Source organism: Drosophila biarmipes, chromosome 3L (genome assembly GCF_025231255.1).
Source record: "Drosophila biarmipes strain raj3 chromosome 3L, RU_DBia_V1.1, whole genome shotgun sequence".
NCBI lineage: Eukaryota > Metazoa > Arthropoda > Insecta > Diptera > Drosophilidae > Drosophila > Drosophila biarmipes.
In genome coordinates this window covers 24,659,364-24,681,089 of record NC_066613.1, presented here as the reverse complement: position 1 = coordinate 24,681,089, position 21,726 = coordinate 24,659,364, and the positions used below count along the sequence as shown (strand labels likewise).

Below are 21,726 nucleotides of genomic sequence, written 5' to 3'. Positions count from 1 at the left end.
TACAATAAAAACTGCTTAGTGGCAAACCAAATATTTATAGTGTATATTAAAAGCTTCAATTTCTTTTTTGTAGAATTCCTATAATAAAAAACATTAAAATAATATTTTTACAAGTGTCCCAAAAGAAAATTGTGTTTTTTGTTTAATTTGAAATAATTATTTTTACAAGATCTTAATACTATAAGCCTTAAAGGAATGACTCTTATTTTCATAACTTAAAATCTAAAATAAAGAATTGTTAAGTGTGTAGGGCAACATTCTTCAAATTATTTTTATGTTCTGTTGGAATTCCAAGCAAGAGCAGATACAATTAGTTAGGATACAAGCTGATATCTCTTGAATTTTACTTGTGTAGCTGTGTGAGCCCCGGCGATATGTAAGCCGGATTGGAGCGCAGTGTTTTAGGGACCACACTTGGTGATAGCCGCCGTACAGCTGCTGGATAGTGATAAGCTAGTGGCTCGAACTTCCGCCCGTGGAAGGGCCTTATCGTCGCGGCTTGCCTCGCCTTGAACTGTTCTTGAAATAATATCCATTTGGTGAGAAGTGCGTGAGTTTTGACTGCCCCAAAATGCGAGCTCAACTGCTCCTGCTGCAGCTGCTCGGCGTGGTCCTCCTCTCGGGAGGAGCCCAGGCCGCCTACTGTCCCGCCGGATGCACCTGCGTGGAGCGAACCGTGCGCTGCATCCGCGCCAAACTCACCGCCGTGCCCAAAGTGCCCCAGGATACCCAGATACTGTAAGTATTTCAGGGCTTCAAAAGGGGTAATCACTTATAAATTTAAGCAAAGAATATATATTTCTTAAAATGGCTTAGGTTTTAATCTCCTAAATAGCTGAAGATACTACTAACAGTTTGAAATTACAGAAGGGATTATAAGCTTGATAACATACAAATACTATTTAGATAGAGGTAATAAATTAACCTTAAAATACTTATAATAATTTTTTTTTTATTTACATAAATTGAGGAAAAATGACAATCAATTGGTTCAAGTTTCGCACTTTGCAAAGATACTTGCGAGTGTTTTATAATGGTAAAATATTTTTCCAATATCATAAAATTTTTCTTAAATCATTATAATGGTATAATATTTTTCCAATATCATAAAATTTTTCAGAATACAGAAAAATAAATATAAATTTATTAAATTCTATTTAGTTATTCAATCAAATTGCAATGCCTTAACTTTAAATTGCATAGTTTGAATCCAAAGGAGACTGAATACCTTTATCCAAACTGGAAAACCGCCGCCCAAAATGGACTTTTAATATTTGTTCTTGCCCAGCTTGGGCTTCTGGGTTTCTTTCCCTGTACATAAATCAACGCGGGAGTTGGCTTGCAAATCCATAAATTAGTTTTTAATGTTTTCTGTGCACGCTGCGAAAAGTTGACAGCGTTAATTTGACGCCCGCTAGCCCACTTTCTGCAACGGAATCCACGTCGTCCTCCGGAATCCTCCTGCTCCTCCGTGAGTCCTCCGCCGCGCTGCGCCATGTTGACTCAATTAAACGGATGTCTAACCGGCAAAAGCTGACTGGGATTTGTATATTTATCACGCTGCCTGACGCGTATTTGCATGCATGTGCAATATTTCTGACGTTGCATTTATTTTCGAAAATGTCAGCAGTTTTCGCATGAATTTCGGGGCACCGCCAGCGAATCCACATCCGCACCCTTCCAGCATATAACTTGGCCAAATGTTTGTGGAGCATATGCATATTTATGTAGGCCGCGGCATGTCCCAAAACCCCGAGAAACATCCTCGCAACATCGCAACCTCGCATCCTGGTGGAGAGCAGCAGCTGCCGCAGCCGGCGGCAAGTTATCAGACAGAAAAACAGACTCCTCCACTGGAGGACAACAAGAAGTCCGGACAGACAGAGCAAGATTTTCTTGGTATTTACGGAGAATTCAATTTCCACGGGGGTCTGAGCCGCGTTTGATGGCCGCAGCCGGGAAACGCCGATTCGCGGCGCGGGAAAAAGCGAAGGATTTCCACACATGCGACGCCTGTCAGGTGCAAAATGCATCCTGGTCGGGGGAGTAGGTGAAGCCACTCACTTCACGCGTCAACGAATTTGGGAATTCCGAAAGCCTTAAATAAATCGATTTTATGCGGCTTTTGAAAGTCCAAAGAGCACTCAAACGGGGAATATTGTCCGCAGATTATGGCCATAAGTTGGTCAAGTGCTATCAAGCTTAATTTGATACATAAACAAATAGATTTGTCCAGGAAAAATATATTATTGTTTTTATAAAACATATAAATTACCTCTATGTGTCCCAAAGACACAAAGTTTAAGGTGCTTATGGTTGTAAAAAATAATTTTTAATTACTTTTTAAAGTGAAATCAATAAGCCAAAAGAGCATATTCTCTACCACCTACTGGGCCATTTCAAATTTCCTGATGGGCGCATAAAAACCGCACTTGTCGGGAAAATAGGTGAAACCTATTACTGCATATGTCAGCGATTTTAGAGTCCCCAAATAAATCGATTTGTTAATTAATTTTAGCTTTCTGTCGAGCTATTTAAATATTCAGCAAACAAAGTGACTGCAAAAAAGGAAACTAATTATTAATTAAAAGAAGTAAAATGATATTGTAGGATGAGATGTATTAAAGTACCTTACTTCCGAAGCTTAAAAGCTAATAAAAAATTCCATATTCCTGGGACTGAATTTATAGGCGTAAAGGATTAGATTTTAGTATGCTGAATATGCAGAAAACGCATAAATTTTATGATTAAGTGTGGAACAAACAGTCGCAGCTGGCAAATATTTGAAATGCATTCACAATTTTTATTTCACTCGTTGGCTATTGTAGCAGCCATAACAATAAAAATATATTTTATTATATTTCGTGTTTAAACACGGTTGACAGGTGCCAAAAGGTTGAATGGTTCGCTGTAAAAATCTAGAAATGCTAAAATAAAAACCACACATCCAGCACTATTATTAATTGCGTTAACCAACAAAACAGCGTGCAAACACAATGCCTTTGTAGTTAAATATTCCATTGTATAATGTGTGATTTGCATATCATCCCATCCTCCCGAAAGGAATCCACAACCATTTGCAATCTCACTCGGAGGATCACATCCTTTTCCATTTGTGTGGCTCGCCACACAACAATTTCTCAACCGGCGAGAGGGGTCTGGAGAAATTGGGGAAAGGGGAGAAAGAACGTTTGGCAGTACTTAAATTAATCTTCATTTTAAATAAGGTGATGGCTGCATAATTTATCATGCCTCGAGAGCAACAGCATTCGCATCAGCACACAACAATAGGAAAAAAAAGCTGAAAACAGTGAAAAGCAGAGCAACTTTGCAATTCGCTTTCCATTTATTACGCAGCCGACCCGTTGCACACTTTTAATTAATTTGTTTCATTTATTACTGCATGTGTCTAAAAGTTGCTCTTGCTATTTTCCCCTCCATAAGCACATGTTTGTGCATTTTACCCTAGTTTGCTTCTGTGTACTCAGATATCTGCTTTCTTTCCATATTTCCCGAAACATATGAGAGCACATTTTCCCAGGCAGAGGCACCACACCATTTTATAGCTCACACATGCCAGCATTCGGTCTTCATGAAAATATTCTTGATTTAATTTGCTTAATGGCGAACATTTTGTTTACAATTTCTGTGCGGGGGTCAGGAGATAAATGCCGGGCGAACACAAAAGCGACGATGTGCAAAATAGTTGATTCAGAAAAAACAGTGCTGCCAAAGTCGAGAAAATATTTGTCCGTTTCCGAAGAAAAATTCGGATCCATTTTCTTTGATTTTTTGCTAAAATCTTTATTATTTTAATTGGATTTGAACTTCTTATTTAAGGGAAAATAATCTTAGATGGTTGAAAGCAACAATTACTTTTGGGACTAGAAAACTCATTCTTCTAATGAGGTAAACTTCTTCGAGAAATTCCCATTTCAACGACTCGCTGTCAAGCCCATACAACGTTTCCACTAAATTCTTTTCTATTTTGCACACTTCAGCCCCGGCTGCCATTCCGCTTCAATTTAACGTTGCTGCAGCTGAAGCCTTCTCAGGGCCTAAGCCACATTTCACTTCTTTCAGACTGTCCATCCATCAGGCATAAAGTCGCTGCCTTCGCAGCCATTGAGAGTGCTCGCCGGGATGGGGTCATAAAAAAGTACTGCACCCACCGCTCGAACATCCTTTTTATATCCTTGGCTTGCCTCGAACAAAGGAGGCCCAAACATTTTTTGGCCCGACCCGTGTGTATTTAAACTGGCAACTAAATGGAAGTCGAAACTGTGTAACATACGGCGGCCGGTCGCCTGCATCATTCATCTTGCCACGCCCCCACCTCCAAACGCCCCCAGCCGCCCACTCACATGGCAGCCGTTGAAGGGGGCGTTTTTTAGGGGGCTCTTCTAGCAGGAATCCTCCATCCCTCACTCCTTTCTCCCTGTGAGCTAAATAAATGCACTTGATTTCATTTCATGATGATGCATTTTCAGCTGACCTCCCATAAAGCACACATCTCTGCCTTTTCCTCCACGGAGGCAGTTGCTTTGTCATTATTCCCGGGATTGAGGGATTGAGGAGCTCTCTCAGTGGATTTGCCCTCCTTGCCTCCTTGCCAGCCCCAAGTCCTCCATAACTCTTAGGTACTGGGAGAAATTGCTTTTCAATAGGAAACAAATGGTGGGGCAGGAGATATAGGATAGTATAAGTGATTTTGGAAAAAGGTTTTTGAAATAAATAAAAGTGTAAAGTTTTTTAATAAAGTTTTATCTGGTGCCCACTTTTTGCTCTATTTAAATTTATTGTATTCCGAAGAAAACGTATTTTTCATTAAAATAGATAAGAATAGATCGGATTAACATTTTTTTTACCAAGTATTTTTTTATTACTTTTTAAAATAAGATATAGAATTATATTCTCCAAGTGTAAGAAATCTAAAAAGATCGAAGGGTTTTTATTTTTATTTCCCCTAAAATCTGGAAAGAAAGTAACTTGAATGTAGCATTTGCTTTTTTTATTATTAAAAATATTATTATAAAAATTAAAAAACTTCTAAATACTTTAGAAATATAACTCAAATCATAAGTAACTATTTTTCAAATTGTTGCATCTGCTTTCTTGACACATTTTCGCTCTCTGCATCTTTGTCTGAGCAGACAAGCACATAAAACGCAGATGTAGCCAAGGCATATGAACTAAATCTGTTCTCCGGCAGCCTCTCCGCCACACATGGCATCTAATAACTCGGGCATTATGCACATATGAAATATATCTCAGATTGCCGGACCGACTTGCCACGCCCCTCACCGCCCCAGCCGCCCCCGCAATGCGGTGTGTCAAAACAAAAGTCGCCGCACGTTGCATGCCTGGCATATTAAAAAGTTTGATTAGCGTCCAGTTCGCTGACTCTGCCACGCCCACCGCCGCCCACTCGAACAATATGCCATACGGTGCGGTACATACATATAGTTGCATATATGAACATGAACATGAATATTTGCCTCTGCGTTTTTCCTTTTTTTTTTTTGGGGTATCAACTATTTGCGAAAACTATTTTGCTGGCAAAAATGTTTCAACTCCCCTGTTGCTGCAGCTTTTATTTCATTTCGACCCCTCTCCCGGCGCCTGTTTATCCCCCTCTCTAGGCACCCCTTTGATAGCTTCCCCCGGCTTATAGAGGCCCCGATTTTGCCGTCATACTCCTCTGAATTTCTCATCTCGTCGGGTGCATTTATGCGTGAGAAATGCCTTGTATTTTGTAGCTGGTCGTCGTCTCCATATCCCCGATCCTGTTCCTGTTCCAGTTCCTCCTGCCATGTTGTTATTAAATATGCATAAATTTCCTTTTTGCACAGGACCCTTGCATTTACATTTGCTGTTTATTTGTCGGTGGAAATATTGAAATTGTTACCAATGGATAGCAGATTCCAGGCCAGAGAACTTGTTTCCGGTGGCCCAGGCGGGATGATGGGGGCTCTTGGAGGCGGATGAAGTCGGATCTCCGGGCTCAGGTGTGGCTGAGTGGTCAGGATGGGCGGGCAGGTGGTACACACAAACAAATTTTGTGGGTGAAAGTGACTCAGCCGTAAGAAATAGTAACCATAGCCATTAAATAGTGATAGTACCATAAAATGGTGCGCAAGGATTATTTTGTTAGAGGAAGAGTAACTATTTTATTGCTGGGACCATTCTTCAAATTTTTTCCTTTTTTACCTCTAAGTTTTTTTGTGTGTAGGCTGAGGGCTATATATTTATCTGGAATATACATGCAGGTTGGTTGTGGATAATTATAACAGCCGGCAAGTTGTCGGTTGAAGCTTCTGCTGTCTGATTTCTGTCTGATTTGTGATTGGCGAGTATTTCACTGGGTTGGTGTTGAGTTTTGGTGAGATTATGAAGCTCGTCAAATGCAAAATAACTTGCTAACGAGAATGATTATTTATTACTTATATTGCAACACCATTCAAGAAGTTTGTGAAATGATTTCTGTTTAAATAAGCATATTGTAAGCTGGATGCTAGTGAGATAAATCAAATTTATTAAAAACAGTTAATCTCTTCTGTCTAAAATATTTATTTATACCATTTTTGAAAGGCTTAATTCAATGATTTCTGGCTATTTAATTTTGCTAATGACATTTATGGCTTTATGGGGCTTATAATTAAAACGCGCCATAAACAAGAAAAAATTGTTAATAATAACATGGAGAGGATGTGGATAAAATAGAAAACACAGATAAATGTTAACAATGAATATAAAAAAATTAATGTGATTATGCAAAACAAGAAGATTTATTTGAATTATTTTCTAGATGACTAAAGACAATAAAAGAGGTGTCTATAAATAGGCACTAAAAAATTTGTAGGATTTTTGTTTAGCATACTTTTAGGTGCTTCTTCGAAAAATTTCATAACACCAATCATTTATCTAAATAACAATAAGTTATTAAAACGATTTTAAGAGATTCCAATTAAAGGTTAAATTTAATTTCCCAAAGTGGTACTTGCAATTTAAAGTACCCATCTTGCTAAGATCGCGGAGCCATCAATCAAAGCCGTCTGCGTTTGTCTAGCGATAAATCCTCTAAATGCATTTCGAATTCAATTACCAATCAATCAAAGAGCATCCAAACGTCGCCGACTCGCTTTCACGCCATCCGTCTCTTTTTTACCCAGCAACCCCGCCCACTTGTCAGCATTTTGGCCCCTTTTGTGAAATATAATATTATTGTTGTTACGGTTTTTGCCCCACCAGTTCAGTCTGGTTTGACTTTTCGATTGTAGCCATATTTTTGCAGGCCGCAAAAAAAGGGAAAACATGAAAATAAAATTAAATTGCGTATGTGAACAATGTGGGAGGATTACCGCCCAATCTGTAATATGATTTGTAATTATGCAAATGAAGCGGTGGACCAGCGAAAACCCTTTCGAATGGGGAGTTGCATTTTTGACTGATTAAAGCTGAACGTTTGGGAAAATACACTGTGCGAGGCTATAGACGCACATCAAAGGGAAATTCCCGAAGGCCACGTTTTTGCCAATCAAAGCGTATGCAGTTTTAATTCACTGTCACAGGCAGACTGGGAAATCGAGCTGGGGCAGAGTCGAGATACCAGCTTCAAGATTCGACAACCCCGACTCGAGATTACAGATTCCGTCGAGGAATCTGTCTGCCAGTCAGGCTTCGCTTCACTTTGACATAGAAAAATCTTCTATTGATTTCCCGAAACTCCCCCTCAATTTGCATTTAAAGTTGCATGTTTTTCCCCTGCTCGCCCTCTCTCTCTCGTTGTCCCTCTTTAATACTACAAAGTGCCACTTGGTTCATTTGCCAGCAGTTCTCGTTCTAGAGGATCCTGCGGACCCATTGCCACGCCCACCAGCTTTGTCATTTCGCATGCTCGTTAGTGCGCAGCAAAGAATGCAAAGTAGCAAGATAGCAAAAGCTGTGTGGAAAATACAGCACCAGCAGCAGCAGCAGCAGCAGGAGAAGCGACAACATCATCGCTGCACAAACACATGCCACAATTTATAAGCAAAGTTATTTTGCCACCGAGGATGGGGGCGGGCCTCAGGGGCGGGGCTGTGGCAAGCAGCAACATGTCAAAGTGGAGCAATCGGCATGTGCAACGGACACAGAACAGGACACTGAACACGGAAAACGGGCATGCACTGCGAGAAAAAAGGCAGAATAAGTGAAGAGCTCTTAGGTCCCCATTAAGCTTTGATTGCTTTAAATTTTATCAGTGTATTGTTTATCAAATACAGACATTTTAGAAGTTCATCAAGCGCTAATCATAAATACAAAGAATACTGTATAATAAATAATTACAAAAATTTGATTGAAATTTATTTGATAAAATATTCAATTATATTCGTTTCGTATGTTATAAAACCTTTTTTACATTTTACTACGCATTGCGCATTTGAATACATTAATTTTTTAATGATAGAAAGTTTTTTAAAATATATATCACTTTTGAGCGATACTTTTTTTATTAAAGGTTCTTAAAGATGGTTGCCATGAAATATTTGATATAAAATCTAGTTTTAAAGGTAAAAGTCATTTGAAAATTCGGAATAAATAAAAATTCATCATAAATAAAGTAGATAGACTTTTCTCGCAGTGCATGGCCTGGCAACTGGCGGTCAAGCATAAGAAACAAGCAGCATCAGCAGCAGTAGAATCGCAGTAGAAGAGGAGCAGCAGCCCATAAGTATGCTATGGCAACAGAGCGAAGCCCAAAAGCGAAGGAATAAGAGCGCAAATAAAAAAGAAGGAGTACAACTGGAGGATGCGGCACCCCCAAGAGCCCACCTCCATCTCCACGCCACCTGGCCAGGTGAGATGCCACCATCATGTGGCCCGGACTACAGTCAACAGCAGGCGTTGGCCAGGCCAAGGAAAAAACAAGAAAGCCAGGCCAGTTTTATTTGCCGAAATGGGAAATGCTCTTTTAAGTAAATTGCATTAAATGAAGCTAGGGCGGGGATATAGTTCTGTTTAAATTTGGCATTTAATAGTTAACATTTAAGTTAATGAAATAGAACCATAAAATCTTAAAACGTTAACCGATTTTGACATTATTTTTTTTGTTCCTAAAATTACAAACTTTTTTAAAGATATAAATATATATAGAACATATAAATATATTAAATGTGAAAAAATAACTGAATAAATAAACATTTTCAATATTTAAATTTTTAATACCTATGTTTAGGAATATATATTTTCTTTTAACTTTTATGGTTTTTATTTCAAAAGGCTTTTCCATGGCCTAAATATTATATCAGTATTTTATGACATTTTTTTTAGTTGTTCATTCAAGTATTAGTTTATTTATTTTACGCTTTCTTACAAAGCACTCTACCCCCTGGAAGGGTATTCGAAGGTAGCAAAGAAAAGGAGCTCCGATCACTGCTCAACCAGGCGGCAAACCAAGTGGGAGGGGATCGGGGTCCAAGTTTAAGTCCGAGCCAAGTGGCGGACCACGTAACCATCAGATAGCAGATAGCCGGAGTACGGTATACGGAACTCGGCCCAGACAGATGCATAATAATGTTAATGTAAGCGCTTGCGACTTTGGTTGGTGGGAAGTGAGCAGCATGGCGTATGCGTAATATGCCAGCAAATTTGAAGCTTTTCTCGGGTGTGTGGGGCGAAAGCAAAATCATGAAATGAACACTAAGTATACGTAGAGCATTCGAAGCTGGCACAATCTACATTTACTCTACTTGAATTTGGGAAGGCCTTGATTGCAAATAGTTTCTTAAGTATTAGATTTTATTTTCATCTAGAGATATCATTTTGTTAAACATTATTATAGTAACTTCTATCGAGCTTAGGAAACTACTGCCTGTAATTATTATTTATTAATTTTCTGCTACTATAGCGAGAGCTTTTTCATTCACCTCACTTCAAAAATGTTTATCTGGCATATCCGAGCGTTAGCTGAAATAGAAAACTGCATCAAAAGGGCTTTCGGTAATATTCGCCTTTTATACGCATATTAAACCGTTTCCACTTGAATGGCGAACTGATTTCATTGCATTTTTATAACGCATATACATTTTGTATGGTCGCTGTGTGGGCTGAGTTTTTTTCTCCTCAAATAAAAGGGACGAGCTGCTCATGCACCCGGCTCCATGCTCGACATATAAATCTGCTGTATAATTGAATTTCACACGTTGCAAAGAAAAAAATAATACCAAAATGGTGCACAAAATACGAAAAAGAGGCGATAAAACATAACCAGCGGCAGCGAAAGTTTAAATAAAATTTATTTCAACAAAAATACACACGCGTTGCGAAAATGTGTGTGAGCAGGGATGGCTGCAGCCTGAAAATGTGAGAATTATATATTGAAGGGCGAAAAGGGGAAATGCTGATGGGTAGAGGATGAGGGTGAGGCTCCTCCAGGTGGCCACTTTTAACCATGGAGGTGTTTGCCTGGCCAAACTGGAAGCAGCTTAAGCATGCCAGAACGAGCAGCCAGGATGATGATGAGGGCGGGCTTTTGCGATGGAAAGGCGTTCGCAGGACGAGCATGAGGACGAGGACTCCCTTAGACTGCCGGCAATTGCATGTGTGGAGAGTGCACTTGTGAGACATTTACACCTGTAGAAATGTTGGTGGGAAGGTGGTTTTGGCAACTGAGGGACAGGATCCGGAGCAGCGGCCATGGGAAGAGCATTCTGAGCAGGGGAAAAGCTGCAGCCAATGGAGCACTTGAGGCACAACACATTAGCAGCCCACAAAAATGCTGGAAAGGTGACCACAAAAAATATCTTTTCAAATAGCTGGGAAAGGGAAATTTTCAGACTGATACACAAGGTGGTGTCTAAAAGTATACTATAAAAAGAATCAAAATTTAAAATTCAAAGCATGCTTTAAGGCGCTTTAATATATAAAACAATTACTTCAAGGATTTCAAGCTTCATAATAAAAGAGATGTTTTTATTTATTTTAATATTAAGGAATACAGATTTATTCTAATTTAATATTTTTTGTGAACCCCTTTCTACTCAATAAAACTAATTTACTCCACTCTTTATTTGATAAGTAGCTCTGGTAACAGACTCCAAACTGATGGCCAATCTTAGTGATAGGTTTTTTGTGTCGGGAAAAAACTTGAGAGCAGTAGAGTCAAAAGAACAGAGGAGTGAGACAGCAATTTGAAGGCTAAAGAAATTTGTAGCCCTGGCATTTCTCTCAGCTTTTTCTTTCTTTCTATGCTCCAAGCGTTTTTCTACCCCTTTTCTTTTCCTTTTGATTTTCCTGTGCTGTTAGGAGTTTTTCTTTCGGTGGCAGCCCAAAAGTATGCAACGCAAGTTTAGATGCCTCTTGTTCTTCCCAAGAGTGTGTGAGTGAGTGTGTGTGTGGAACGGAAGTGAATTTTCTGCACGTGGCTTAACTTTTGCTGCCTGCTCTGGCGTGTCATGCAGTCAGCAATCTTTATCCAACCCAAACCCAGATCCCAAAACCCAACTGGAGTGGGTGCCTTTCATTCTTTTCTTGCGGATTTTTGCTCAAGGATTGCATTTAACGCAGGAACCGGAAGGAAGGAAATGCCATGTCGACGCTAAAACTGGGTTAGCTTACATAACGACAACATTAACGACATCGTTTTCCTTCCTGTGGGAGGGGGTTAGGTCTGATATGGGCGGGAGACCCGCAGGATGGCGTTGGCTTCACGCTTCGTCGCTTATTGGACATAATTACTGAATATAACAATTCTGTGGTGGTCCCCAAAACGGGGAGGAAGTCGCAAGTGACACTGGAAAAAATGTGCTTTCTTAAAAGTTTTTAAAAGTTTTTTTTTTACATTTTCTAAAATTATAAAATATTTAGATACAAATTTTTGTACAACCTTGTAGCTGCAATGTTAGAAGATCTTACCTATATCAAATATGATTTATTTATAATACTTTTACTATTTCACTATTAATAAGTTATATTTCCAGGCGTGCAATTTTTTTTCACAAGAATTTCATTAACTAGCGATGGCTTGCGATTTAAAAAAGGTGTCTCAAAGCATGCAACACAATAATTTAAATTCACTGCATACTTTTAAACACCACTTAAAATTATTTAAAAACAGTGATTTCGTTTATTCTTAGATCTAGTCCTGATTTTTGTAGTGTACTTACATACACATCTTCCCCAGAGCTACTTGTGCGTAGCGGCAGCGTCTGATAAGTGCAACAAAAGCAACGGCGGCGGATGCAGCTCCTCGGTGAAGCCGCATCGGTGGGAAGCCAAGCCACATATCAATTCCGTGTGAGCGGACAAACTGGTCTTGCTGCAGTCCTAGTTCCGGAATGTCCTGGCTGTGTCCTGGTCAGTGGACGGGGCGTATCCTTTATCGTTTACACTTGGCCAAAGGCGAATCCCCCGCACTCCGCACTGCGCACCCTGCAACCCGAGCACACAGTTCACTAGTCGCACTGGTTTTTTTGTCCGCCTGCCAAATCCTTAAAGTTGTGCAGCTTTAGCCCAAGGATTTGTCGGAGCAAAAGTTTCGTTCTTTGTCAGTTCGGGGAAACAATGTTAATTGCTTTGCAGTTTACTTTTCGGATGCCGGTTGACTGACTCAACTGTTGGACTTTCCGGTACAGGTGAAATCCGCTAAGCCATAAACTACGTCTCCAAAGGGCTGGGATTTCTTCGTTCCATGGCCTTTGCAACTTTTGGACAGTTTTATTAGTTAACAAAAAGTGTTCTGTTTTATTTGATGGAAAAGATTAGTGTAAGGAATAAGAGAACAATAGTAAATAATATAAAAAAGAATTTATAATTTTAATTAAACAATCAAATTTTGTTAAAATGTAATGTTATTTTTAATTTATGAAGGATAATTAACAATAATATAAGCCGAAAGCCAAAAATGATATCACAATTTAGAAACAGATTTTATACAAACAATAGTTGAATTATGTTTCAACAAAATTAGCAAAAAATATTTATTGCCCTAGGCATACTTTGTCACTTTGCGGACGTTAATTACTTATGCAACTCACTTTACGGAAGCCATTAGACTCTCCGTCGCAGGTAAAATTCATTAGGCGCTGATCTACAGTTCTAAACTCTTTGGGCCGAAGTCTTTTGTTGTTCCATCTGGGCTAAACAAAGCGTTTTATGCATGCACACTCCGAGCCAATTACGCAAAGTGCTCTAAGTATCTCAAACAGTCCTAACTGGACACAATTACATTAACAGTTTAGCACACACATAGCAGGGGGATATCTTTGGATTTCGGGGGATTTGCCGGGGATAAAGGGTTCCAGAGCTATAGAGCCATCGCCAGAAGTGAGCGAAATTGGGGGTAAGCAAACAGAACGAAAATTAAATCACAGCTCTGGAAAGGCTCGAAAATAAGCTCGAGTGCAAAAGGAGTTGAGGGAATGAAACTACGGCCAATGCAGACAGCACGGTAACTAACTTTAACCCCTGAGCCCGTAACGCCCGTCTCCATTAACCCCTTAAACACACACACACACACTGGCAGGTTGACAAAGTGACTGGCTGACTGACAGCTGAACTTTTACGCACACAGATAAACAATGTCAAGGGTTAACAGCATGGGGGGTGTCCTTTGTTTAATAATAATAAAATGTCACTGGGCAAAAATAAACGGCCGAGAAGCCGAGCGGCTGAAGGATTACATTACCAAGTGGTTCCCACAAAAAAAAGAAGACACACATTCCCACACACAGTGATGTCGAGCAATTGTCATGAGTCCTTTAGACTATCGTCAGTGGCAAATCACCTCGGCAACCCGGCAGCAAGCAGGATACTCGGATGCTTGGGTACTTGGCTGTGCGAATGTGAGTCCTGGCGTGCGAGGATGCGCCTGCCACTGCAGGCACTTTTATTCCTTTGCTTGTTATTGCTGGCCATGTTGCTGCTGCTATTTCTGCTGTTGCCTGCGTGTTTGTAAGCCATGTTATTACAATAATGTGCAACCTGAGCCTGTGATGGAGCACAGCAAGAAACATTTGTAAAAGAGGAACTTTGATATCTAAATTTGGCGTATTACTAGCGATTTATGGTCACAAAATTATGGTACAATATATATTTAACATAATAATAAAATATAATAATTTTACAGCATACTTTTCGGTGCCACATTAAACTTTTTGATACCTCTAAAAAAATTCTATCACTGGCGAATAATCTTTGAATTTCACTAAAAGTAGACCATACTGCCTTTGATTTCCAAACTAACCCCCTCAGAACGTGTGTGAAAGTATGCAACAATAAATGTTTATTCCGAATAAAAACGCTTTATTTACGCTGCATACTTTTTAACACCTCTATCAATTTCTTGCTGTCCGTATGATTTCTCTCTGTGCTTGGGAATGCGGTCTCTGTGGTAGCGTGGGTGCGAATGTGAGCGTGCGGCAGGCCAAAGTTAAATCATGTTTTTATTGTCACATTTGCCATAAAGGCAGCCAGGGGACCGGCAGACCGTAAAAGGATTTATACTGGCGCAGGAGCAGGAGGCGTTATAAGATGCTGCCTAAGCTGCAGGCACACGTGAGGGGGTTGGATTGGGGGTACAGGTGGGTAAGCCAGACAAATCATAATCAGAGCACAAGGCAACAAGCTCAACAAAGCCGGAATCACCTTAACAACCGGGTGGGAGGATGGTATCGTGCCGAGGGGGTGTTGGTTTAGGGGGTTCAGCTGATGCCACTGATAAGGCAGCGGATAGGTGGCCTTTTCCTCCTTTTTACCCACCTTTATGGCCTTGTTTATGTTGCATACTTTATGGCGCAAAAGAGGGCGGGAATACCCGAGTGTGTGTGTGTAAAGCGCGGAAAAAAGCGTAGCGTAAGCGTTAGCTCTAATGAAAATGCAATGAACTGGAAAATATACTGACTCTATGATAAAAACTAACTGACGCTGAAAGCTAGCAGAAACCAATTCCAGGGAGAAAATTAAACCTTTAATGCATTTATAGCCAGTCACAAAGGGAGATAAAACGCTTTAGCATCAGCAATCAACTTTTGAAGTAAGGAATATTGAACCTCGGTAAGATTTTTTCCTAAAATAAATATACTTCTTAGTAATCATTTCGAAATAGAATTGAATTATTTTATTAAAAGCTTTCAATTTTATTTCTTTATGAATCAGACTCGATTTAATATTACTTTTTACACTATTTTTCACTCAGTAAATTTGGCGAATTTCAGTAAGCTGAAATTCCACCCTAATAAGGGACTGCGATTCCCTCAAAAACCGCACTCGAGGCGAAATAATCAAACGGAAATCTCAAAGCGGACACCACAAACATGCACTGCCGAATTTTCCTCAAATACAACACCCAGCGCCACCACCTCGGGAAATCCCCACTAATTTACTTGCTGCGGTTTTTCCTTCACTAATTATGACAACTAATTGAAATCAAATTAGTGAAGCCACTAAACAGCTTAACGCTCGCTGAGCACGAACCAGCTTTTCCACCTCGGCAAGGGGGAACTGGAAAATGTGTGGGGAGGGGTGTCACGGGTTAACCATAAACCCTACACAATGCTAATTGTTTTCATTCAATTTACTGTCTGCACGCCGCTTTAAAATATCGCTCTTGGCTTCAGTTTTGGCTAACCATAAATTTCGACATGGACATCAAAGCGTATACGCAATATAGTTTCAGACGTCTGTGTGCGAATGTGGCATGTCCTGTGTCCTGTGCGCAGGAGTGTGGGTGTGCAGGCATGCGTGAATAGACAAACATGCCTGAGTTGAACATGCCTTTGTCAATAATATGCATTAATTAAGTGCAGACATGGATGCGAGAGGAATCAAACCAAGGAAATCCGAGGCGCATCAATGGATCCCCAAACTCGCGCGCCACAGGACATGCGGATACATGGACACACACCGATACGCACAGGACGACTCGCCAGCACCAACGCACCACCAGCACACCTGCACATTGCAAATTTAATTGAAAATATCGAATAATGCGAAAATGCAAATGTCATTATCAAAATTCAGGCCGGCGGAAGTGTCACATGCGCTGAAAAGAAGTTTCAAGATTCAATTTCCGTTTCCGCACACACACACATGACGTGCATCACAGCAGGTGGGCTTTTTGGGGCGTGGCTGGGGGCGGGGCTGTGAGGACTCTGCGCCGGAGCATCCCAGTTATTTATGTCTCCGTTCGGTTCCCTATTTGCTTTTTTTAGCAGCTCCGCAAATAGTTGCGCAACTGACATGACGCCATTCTATGAGGCCATTGCAACGGCACCCCGCTGAATCCCCATTTATCCAGGGAGCAACTCCAGCACGCACTTGGTCAGGAGTGGGTTCCGGCATATTGTCACTGAGAAAAAAGGGGCTCCTTAAAATTACCAAAAAAATTTGTGTCTAAATATTAAATGTACCAAGAGTTATTGTCTAACGATTTAGGCGTGGGATACCTCTATCGAATCCCCTTAAATTCTGCATTGAAATATTTACTTTTTACGATGGTCAAAATTTTAACCCATTTTCATGTTCAATTTTTTCGTATTTCCCATGGGTCCGAGAATGGGACCCCAAAACAGCTCTTCTAGATTCCATAACTTGAGTTATAGGCTCCCGATTTAGGCGTGGGATACCTCTATTCATTTGTGGTTGAATTCTCTAATATTCTACATTAAAATATTTATTTTTTACGCTAGTCAAAATTTTAAGCCATTTTCATGTTCGATTTCTTCCTATTTCCCATGGGTGCCAGAATGGGACCCCAAAACTGCACTTCCAGATTCCATAACTTGAGTTATAGGCTCCCGATTTAGTCGTGCGATACCTCTATGAATTTGTGGTTGAATTCTCTAATTTTCTCCACTAAAATATTTAGTTTTTAAGATGGTCAAAATTTTAGACCATTTTCCCAAAAACTGCACCCTCATTTTTCCTGTGTATCTCATTTGAGTAGGCTCGATGAGGCATCGGACTGGGGATTCCGGAGTCCACTGTCCACCGTCCGAAGTCCGGAACCCGGACACGCACTCAGCGTGTGTGCACATTGAAGTGGACCATCGTTTGTCACACATGGTGGGTGCGGGAGTGGGTGCGGGAGTGCATGTGGAGTGGATGAGGCGATGGCACAGTGGTGCAAAGTGGAGAGGTGTTGGCTATGCAGAAAGGGAATCGGCAAGTGGCTGGGAATTTTAAAGCACTCTCCGGCTGAGCAAATACGATAGCGGTGTCTGAGTCAAAGGGCAAAAGAAGCCCGGTTCCTTGTTGATTCAAATTAGACTGATCCATTTGCCGGCACCACTCGGCTTGACCCACTGTGGATCTGAATGTGGATGCGGCGGTGGCTGTGGCTCGGGATGTGGCTGTATTCCTTGTTGACTGTTGGTGGCGGGGCTAATGGAGTTTGCAAGAAGTGGGCAAAAATGTGGATCAAGCAGCCGCATTCGCACAAAGACCCCTTTCCCGCCGTCTCCCTTCTCTCCTTTCTTGCGGGAGAAATGCGAGCAACTTTGCAAATTGTTGCTGCCACCCGCATCCCAGCCTGCGTCTTGCTGCCCCACTTCCTTGGACCCACCGCAACTGCATGAGGTTGCCAACTTGGTGCACCAAGAAAAATATTTACCAGAATGGCGGAAGCACTTAAAAAATATTTGGGGTTCGGTGAAAAATATTTTTGAGAATTTATGAGAGCCAAACAATATATTATGCTTATAAGTATAAACATAAAGTATTTATAGTATTTTTAATATTTTTGTTCTGTAAATTAAATAATTATGTATTTTATATTATTATATTTCATTATTTTATCATCAATATTGTAACTTGATGGGTAGTAGTATAAATGCTTTTCCTTGAGTGTAGCTCTGGCAGTGGGGTTACCACATGGACACCAATGGGTCGACTGGCCCCAGGACTTGGGTCTTTCATCAGGCCAGAGCCAGAGCCAAAGCCATAGCCAGCGCCTGAGGACAAGAGATGGAGCCAAGACCGAAACCGAGACCAGGAGTGAGAAGTGCAGCGGCGGTGGCTGCTTTGTTTATGTGGCTCCATTTGGGCGTATGCATGACCCACTCAACCACCCATCTGAGCCCCCCACCACCATGCTGTGGTTGCTGCTATTGTTGGGCTGGGGCCTCAAGCTCTACGTGTGAGTGGTTTTAGTGCTGTTCTGGATTTTGCTACCCCTTACACGTGGGTGAAGAGAATATCAGGAATATTAGAGAAAAGATGGGAGCAGTCCTTAGTTTGATTAATTTATTTTTCCACAACTAAAAAATGCATTATTCGTTTAGAAACTGTAGTCTATGGAAACAAAGGAACTTGTTGTAAAATGTAAAAAGTTACATAAAATACATGGCAAGTCACATCTTTCTATCTAGTATTATAAAACGGAAGCCTTTGAATTAAAATCATTGCTCTAAATTGATTAGTTAAGTGTAATTCTGTTTATTTTAAATTTTTTTTGTGGAAAATTAATAATTAGCTAGAAATTCAGCAGAATAAAAATATTGTTGCATACTTTTAGATACCTTTCGAAAAAATATTAAAATTCCTATTTTATTGTGGCCTCCTTGATTTTTTAGGATGTTTTTGATGATGTAGGCAAAACGAAGCAGTGACTAATGGGTATTGATTAGTCGCACCCCTTGACTAAAACTATTTGTTCTGCTCAGGATTTTTAAGTTGTTTTCGTTGTCCTAGGTGGTTTGTGTTGCCTTTTTTGTTGTCCTGTGTGCGAGGTTTTGCCTTTTTTCCTGTGTGTTGCATCCTCGTCTTTAGTTGCAATTTGAGCACAGACACAAACACAGAAACAGACACGATTGCACTTGGCCAACACACACATTGAAGCACTGTGAAACGCTGACACCAATTAGGGTTGCAGGTTGTTGTTGCCGGCGTTAGTTGCTGTTGGTAGTTAGTTAGTTTGGTTGCACTTTGTGCGTTGCATGTTTACAGTGGCCACAAAACATAATTTCTGTTTAGACAACTTTAGCTCCCCAGCTCCAATTGCAGTGGCTTCTGGCCAAAAGCGTTGCCAAAAGGGATAAGGTGAAGGGGTACAGTGTAGTACACAAAAAAAGGCAAAAAAAAACAGGGTCATAATTATTGCGCCAACAAAGACAGCGGCAACATCAGGCAGCGGTAAACGATGTTGCCAGCAGGCAGGCAACAGCAACAGCAGCAGCTGCATTTTCGGTATAATTTTCACTTTGGCCAAGAAACTTTTTCGCTGCCGCATTGAATTTGCAACCAGCTAGCAGGCAAGCAGCTAAAACCCGGCCAAAAGCAACAGCAACAGCAACAAAGTTCATGAGTTGATTAGAAACTTTTTTAACCGCTCTTGCAGCTACATCCTTAACCCGCTGAAATCCTATAGCCGTGCCCCTCAACCAGATCCTGCACTCGGATAAATTATTTTTTGGATTTTTACAAGTGCCATGTGGTGCTGGGCAAGATCTTTGAATTTAGAACTTCAAAGAAAATGTAATTATTAAATTTTTTCATAAAAATGGATCTTTCAAAGACTACATTGCAAAACATGGTAAACAAATGGTTTCTCTATATATTTATGGATTTTACATAAGGTATTAAACAAACATTAAACAAAGTTTTCCTCCTCAAAAATATTTAAACTTTGAAAAAATAATAGCACCGATTAAACATTAATCCGTTTTTTAAATACTCTTGAATTTAATTTCTCAATTCCCCTTAGAACTTGTGGTAATTTCTCTGAGTGCATCGTTGCTAATGGCAGCTCGTGAGCTTGGCATATGCGAGGAGACCCCAATCCGTGGCTTAGGTTCCCAACTCTGCACTATATGCTATATATGGTGTACCAGTTGGTTGCCGGGGTTGCCGGCTTATCGCTTGGCTGCTTTGTCGCCGGGCACGGGCATAAACTATGCGAGCATCAACTTTTTGTAATTAATTTTTAATGTGCGCAAAATGTTTGTGTAAACGAGTATGTTGTTGTTTGCAGAGCTCCGCCATATCAAGCGGATGTCGTTAGAACGGTTTATCAAGCGCTCTAAGAGGCGGATGAATGCGGCTCCGGTGTGGGGATATACTATATGCAATTTAAGTTTGTGCTTAGCTGGGGTAAATAATTGGATTTCGCTTGAAATTAGTGGGTGCGCGAGCCAAGACTGGCAGCCTTCTAATTCTTCAAACGGAATTCCTTTGCACTAATTGCATGTGACAATGGTGCATAACATCCATATGCCACCCAACCACCTTAGTACCCAAAAATAGTCCCTCAACACCCATCAATACGCCCACATAGTGTGAGAATAAGAGGAAAGAGGAAGCAGAACAGACCGCATGACGAGAATTGGCTTTGCCAACTTGCAGCAATTTGCCAGGACAGAACCAAAAATTGATTTACCATCAACTGCAAGTCTTCCAGTTACAATGCACTGGGAAATATAATGTCATACCAGTAACTTTGATTTTTGATTTCCAAAAGAATTGCTAATTTAAAGTTTTAGTACAAAACAAAACCGTTAGTTTGCTTCATTCGTTTTCGTCCAAGTTGCGTTTTTTGCAAAGTTGGCATCATTGTTTTTTTTAGCATCACAGTATTTAATACCAAATAAGGATGCCACGTTTTCTCTTGTTAGTATTAAATTTTTGTAGAATGCATCAAGACAGGTTAACTTAAATTTTAATGTATTTTACTGGAACTGGTAAACCGGGCAAGTTGCATTGCTTGTAGAGTTGGCATCATTGTCAGCCTTTCATTTTATGACTTGTGAAAATAGGCATCATTGACACAGATTCGTTTGAAATGATTGATAAGTTCAGCGGATACTTTTTCTTTTAGTGCAGTAAACCCAACTCCTCGCTTACTCTTTACCCAACTCGCATCCATCCATCAGATAAACGTTTTGCTATCTGCAATCTGCGAATCGCATTCTGCCCCTTTGTCCACTCCATACACTCACGCTGTCTCCGCTCTTCTTGTGTTCCCGCACCCGGCAACATTTTTGCAGAGATTTGCGTTTCAATCACATCGAGGAGCTGCCGGCCAACGCGCTCAGTGGTCTCGCCCAGCTGACGACGCTCTTCCTGAACGAGAACGAGCTGGCTTACCTGCAGGATGGGGCTCTCAACGGACTCCCGGCGCTGAGGTTCCTGTATCTGAACAATAATCGGCTAAGCCGCTTACCGGCGGCCATCTTCCAGCGAATGCCACGCCTGGAGGCGATGTAAGTGAACCCGCCTTAATTAAGGATCCCCTCGAGCAATCGCCTTACCCACCAACGTCCTTCTCCGCTTTCAGTTTCCTGGAGAACAATGACATTTGGCAGCTGCCCGCCGGGCTCTTTGACAACTTGCCGCGTCTGAACCGCCTGTAAGTCGATGATGATTCCCCTCCATTATCGGGGAGGGACTCGGGGTTCCAGGAGTTCCTGTCACTAACTTTTTGGACTGTCCTTGTCCCTGTCCCCGTTCCAGGTTCGTGTACAACAACAAGCTGACCCAACTGCCCGTGGATGGTTTTAACCGGCTGAACAACTTGAAGCGCCTGCGACTGGATGGCAATGCCATCGACTGCAACTGTGGAGTCTATTCGCTCTGGCGCCGCTGGCACCTGGATGTCCAGCGCCAATTGGTGACCATCTCGCTCACCTGCTCCACTCCCCAGGTGCTCCAAAACCAGGGACTCTCCAGCCTGACCGAGCATCACTTTAAATGTGGTAAGTAAAAATGGTGGGCTGATTTTAATAGATAAATAAAAGGTATTTATAGTCTTAC

At 40.9% G+C, this 21,726-nt stretch overlaps 1 protein-coding gene across 3 annotated transcripts in view; it reads left to right on the top strand.

The window, feature by feature from the left end:
• LOC108035311 (peroxidasin) overlaps window positions 1-21,726 on the top strand; it is a 33,571-nt gene that overhangs the window by 273 nt on the left and 11,572 nt on the right. For all 3 annotated transcript variants that reach the window (XM_044094911.2, XM_050886753.1, XM_044094912.2), the window contains exons 2-5: window positions 356-738; window positions 20,961-21,176; window positions 21,251-21,322; window positions 21,427-21,668. In XM_044094911.2, the coding sequence (XP_043950846.1) occupies window positions 572-738; window positions 20,961-21,176; window positions 21,251-21,322; window positions 21,427-21,668 (697 nt within the window). In that variant the 5' untranslated portion in view covers window positions 356-571. The remainder of the gene's footprint in view (window positions 1-355; window positions 739-20,960; window positions 21,177-21,250; window positions 21,323-21,426; window positions 21,669-21,726) is intronic.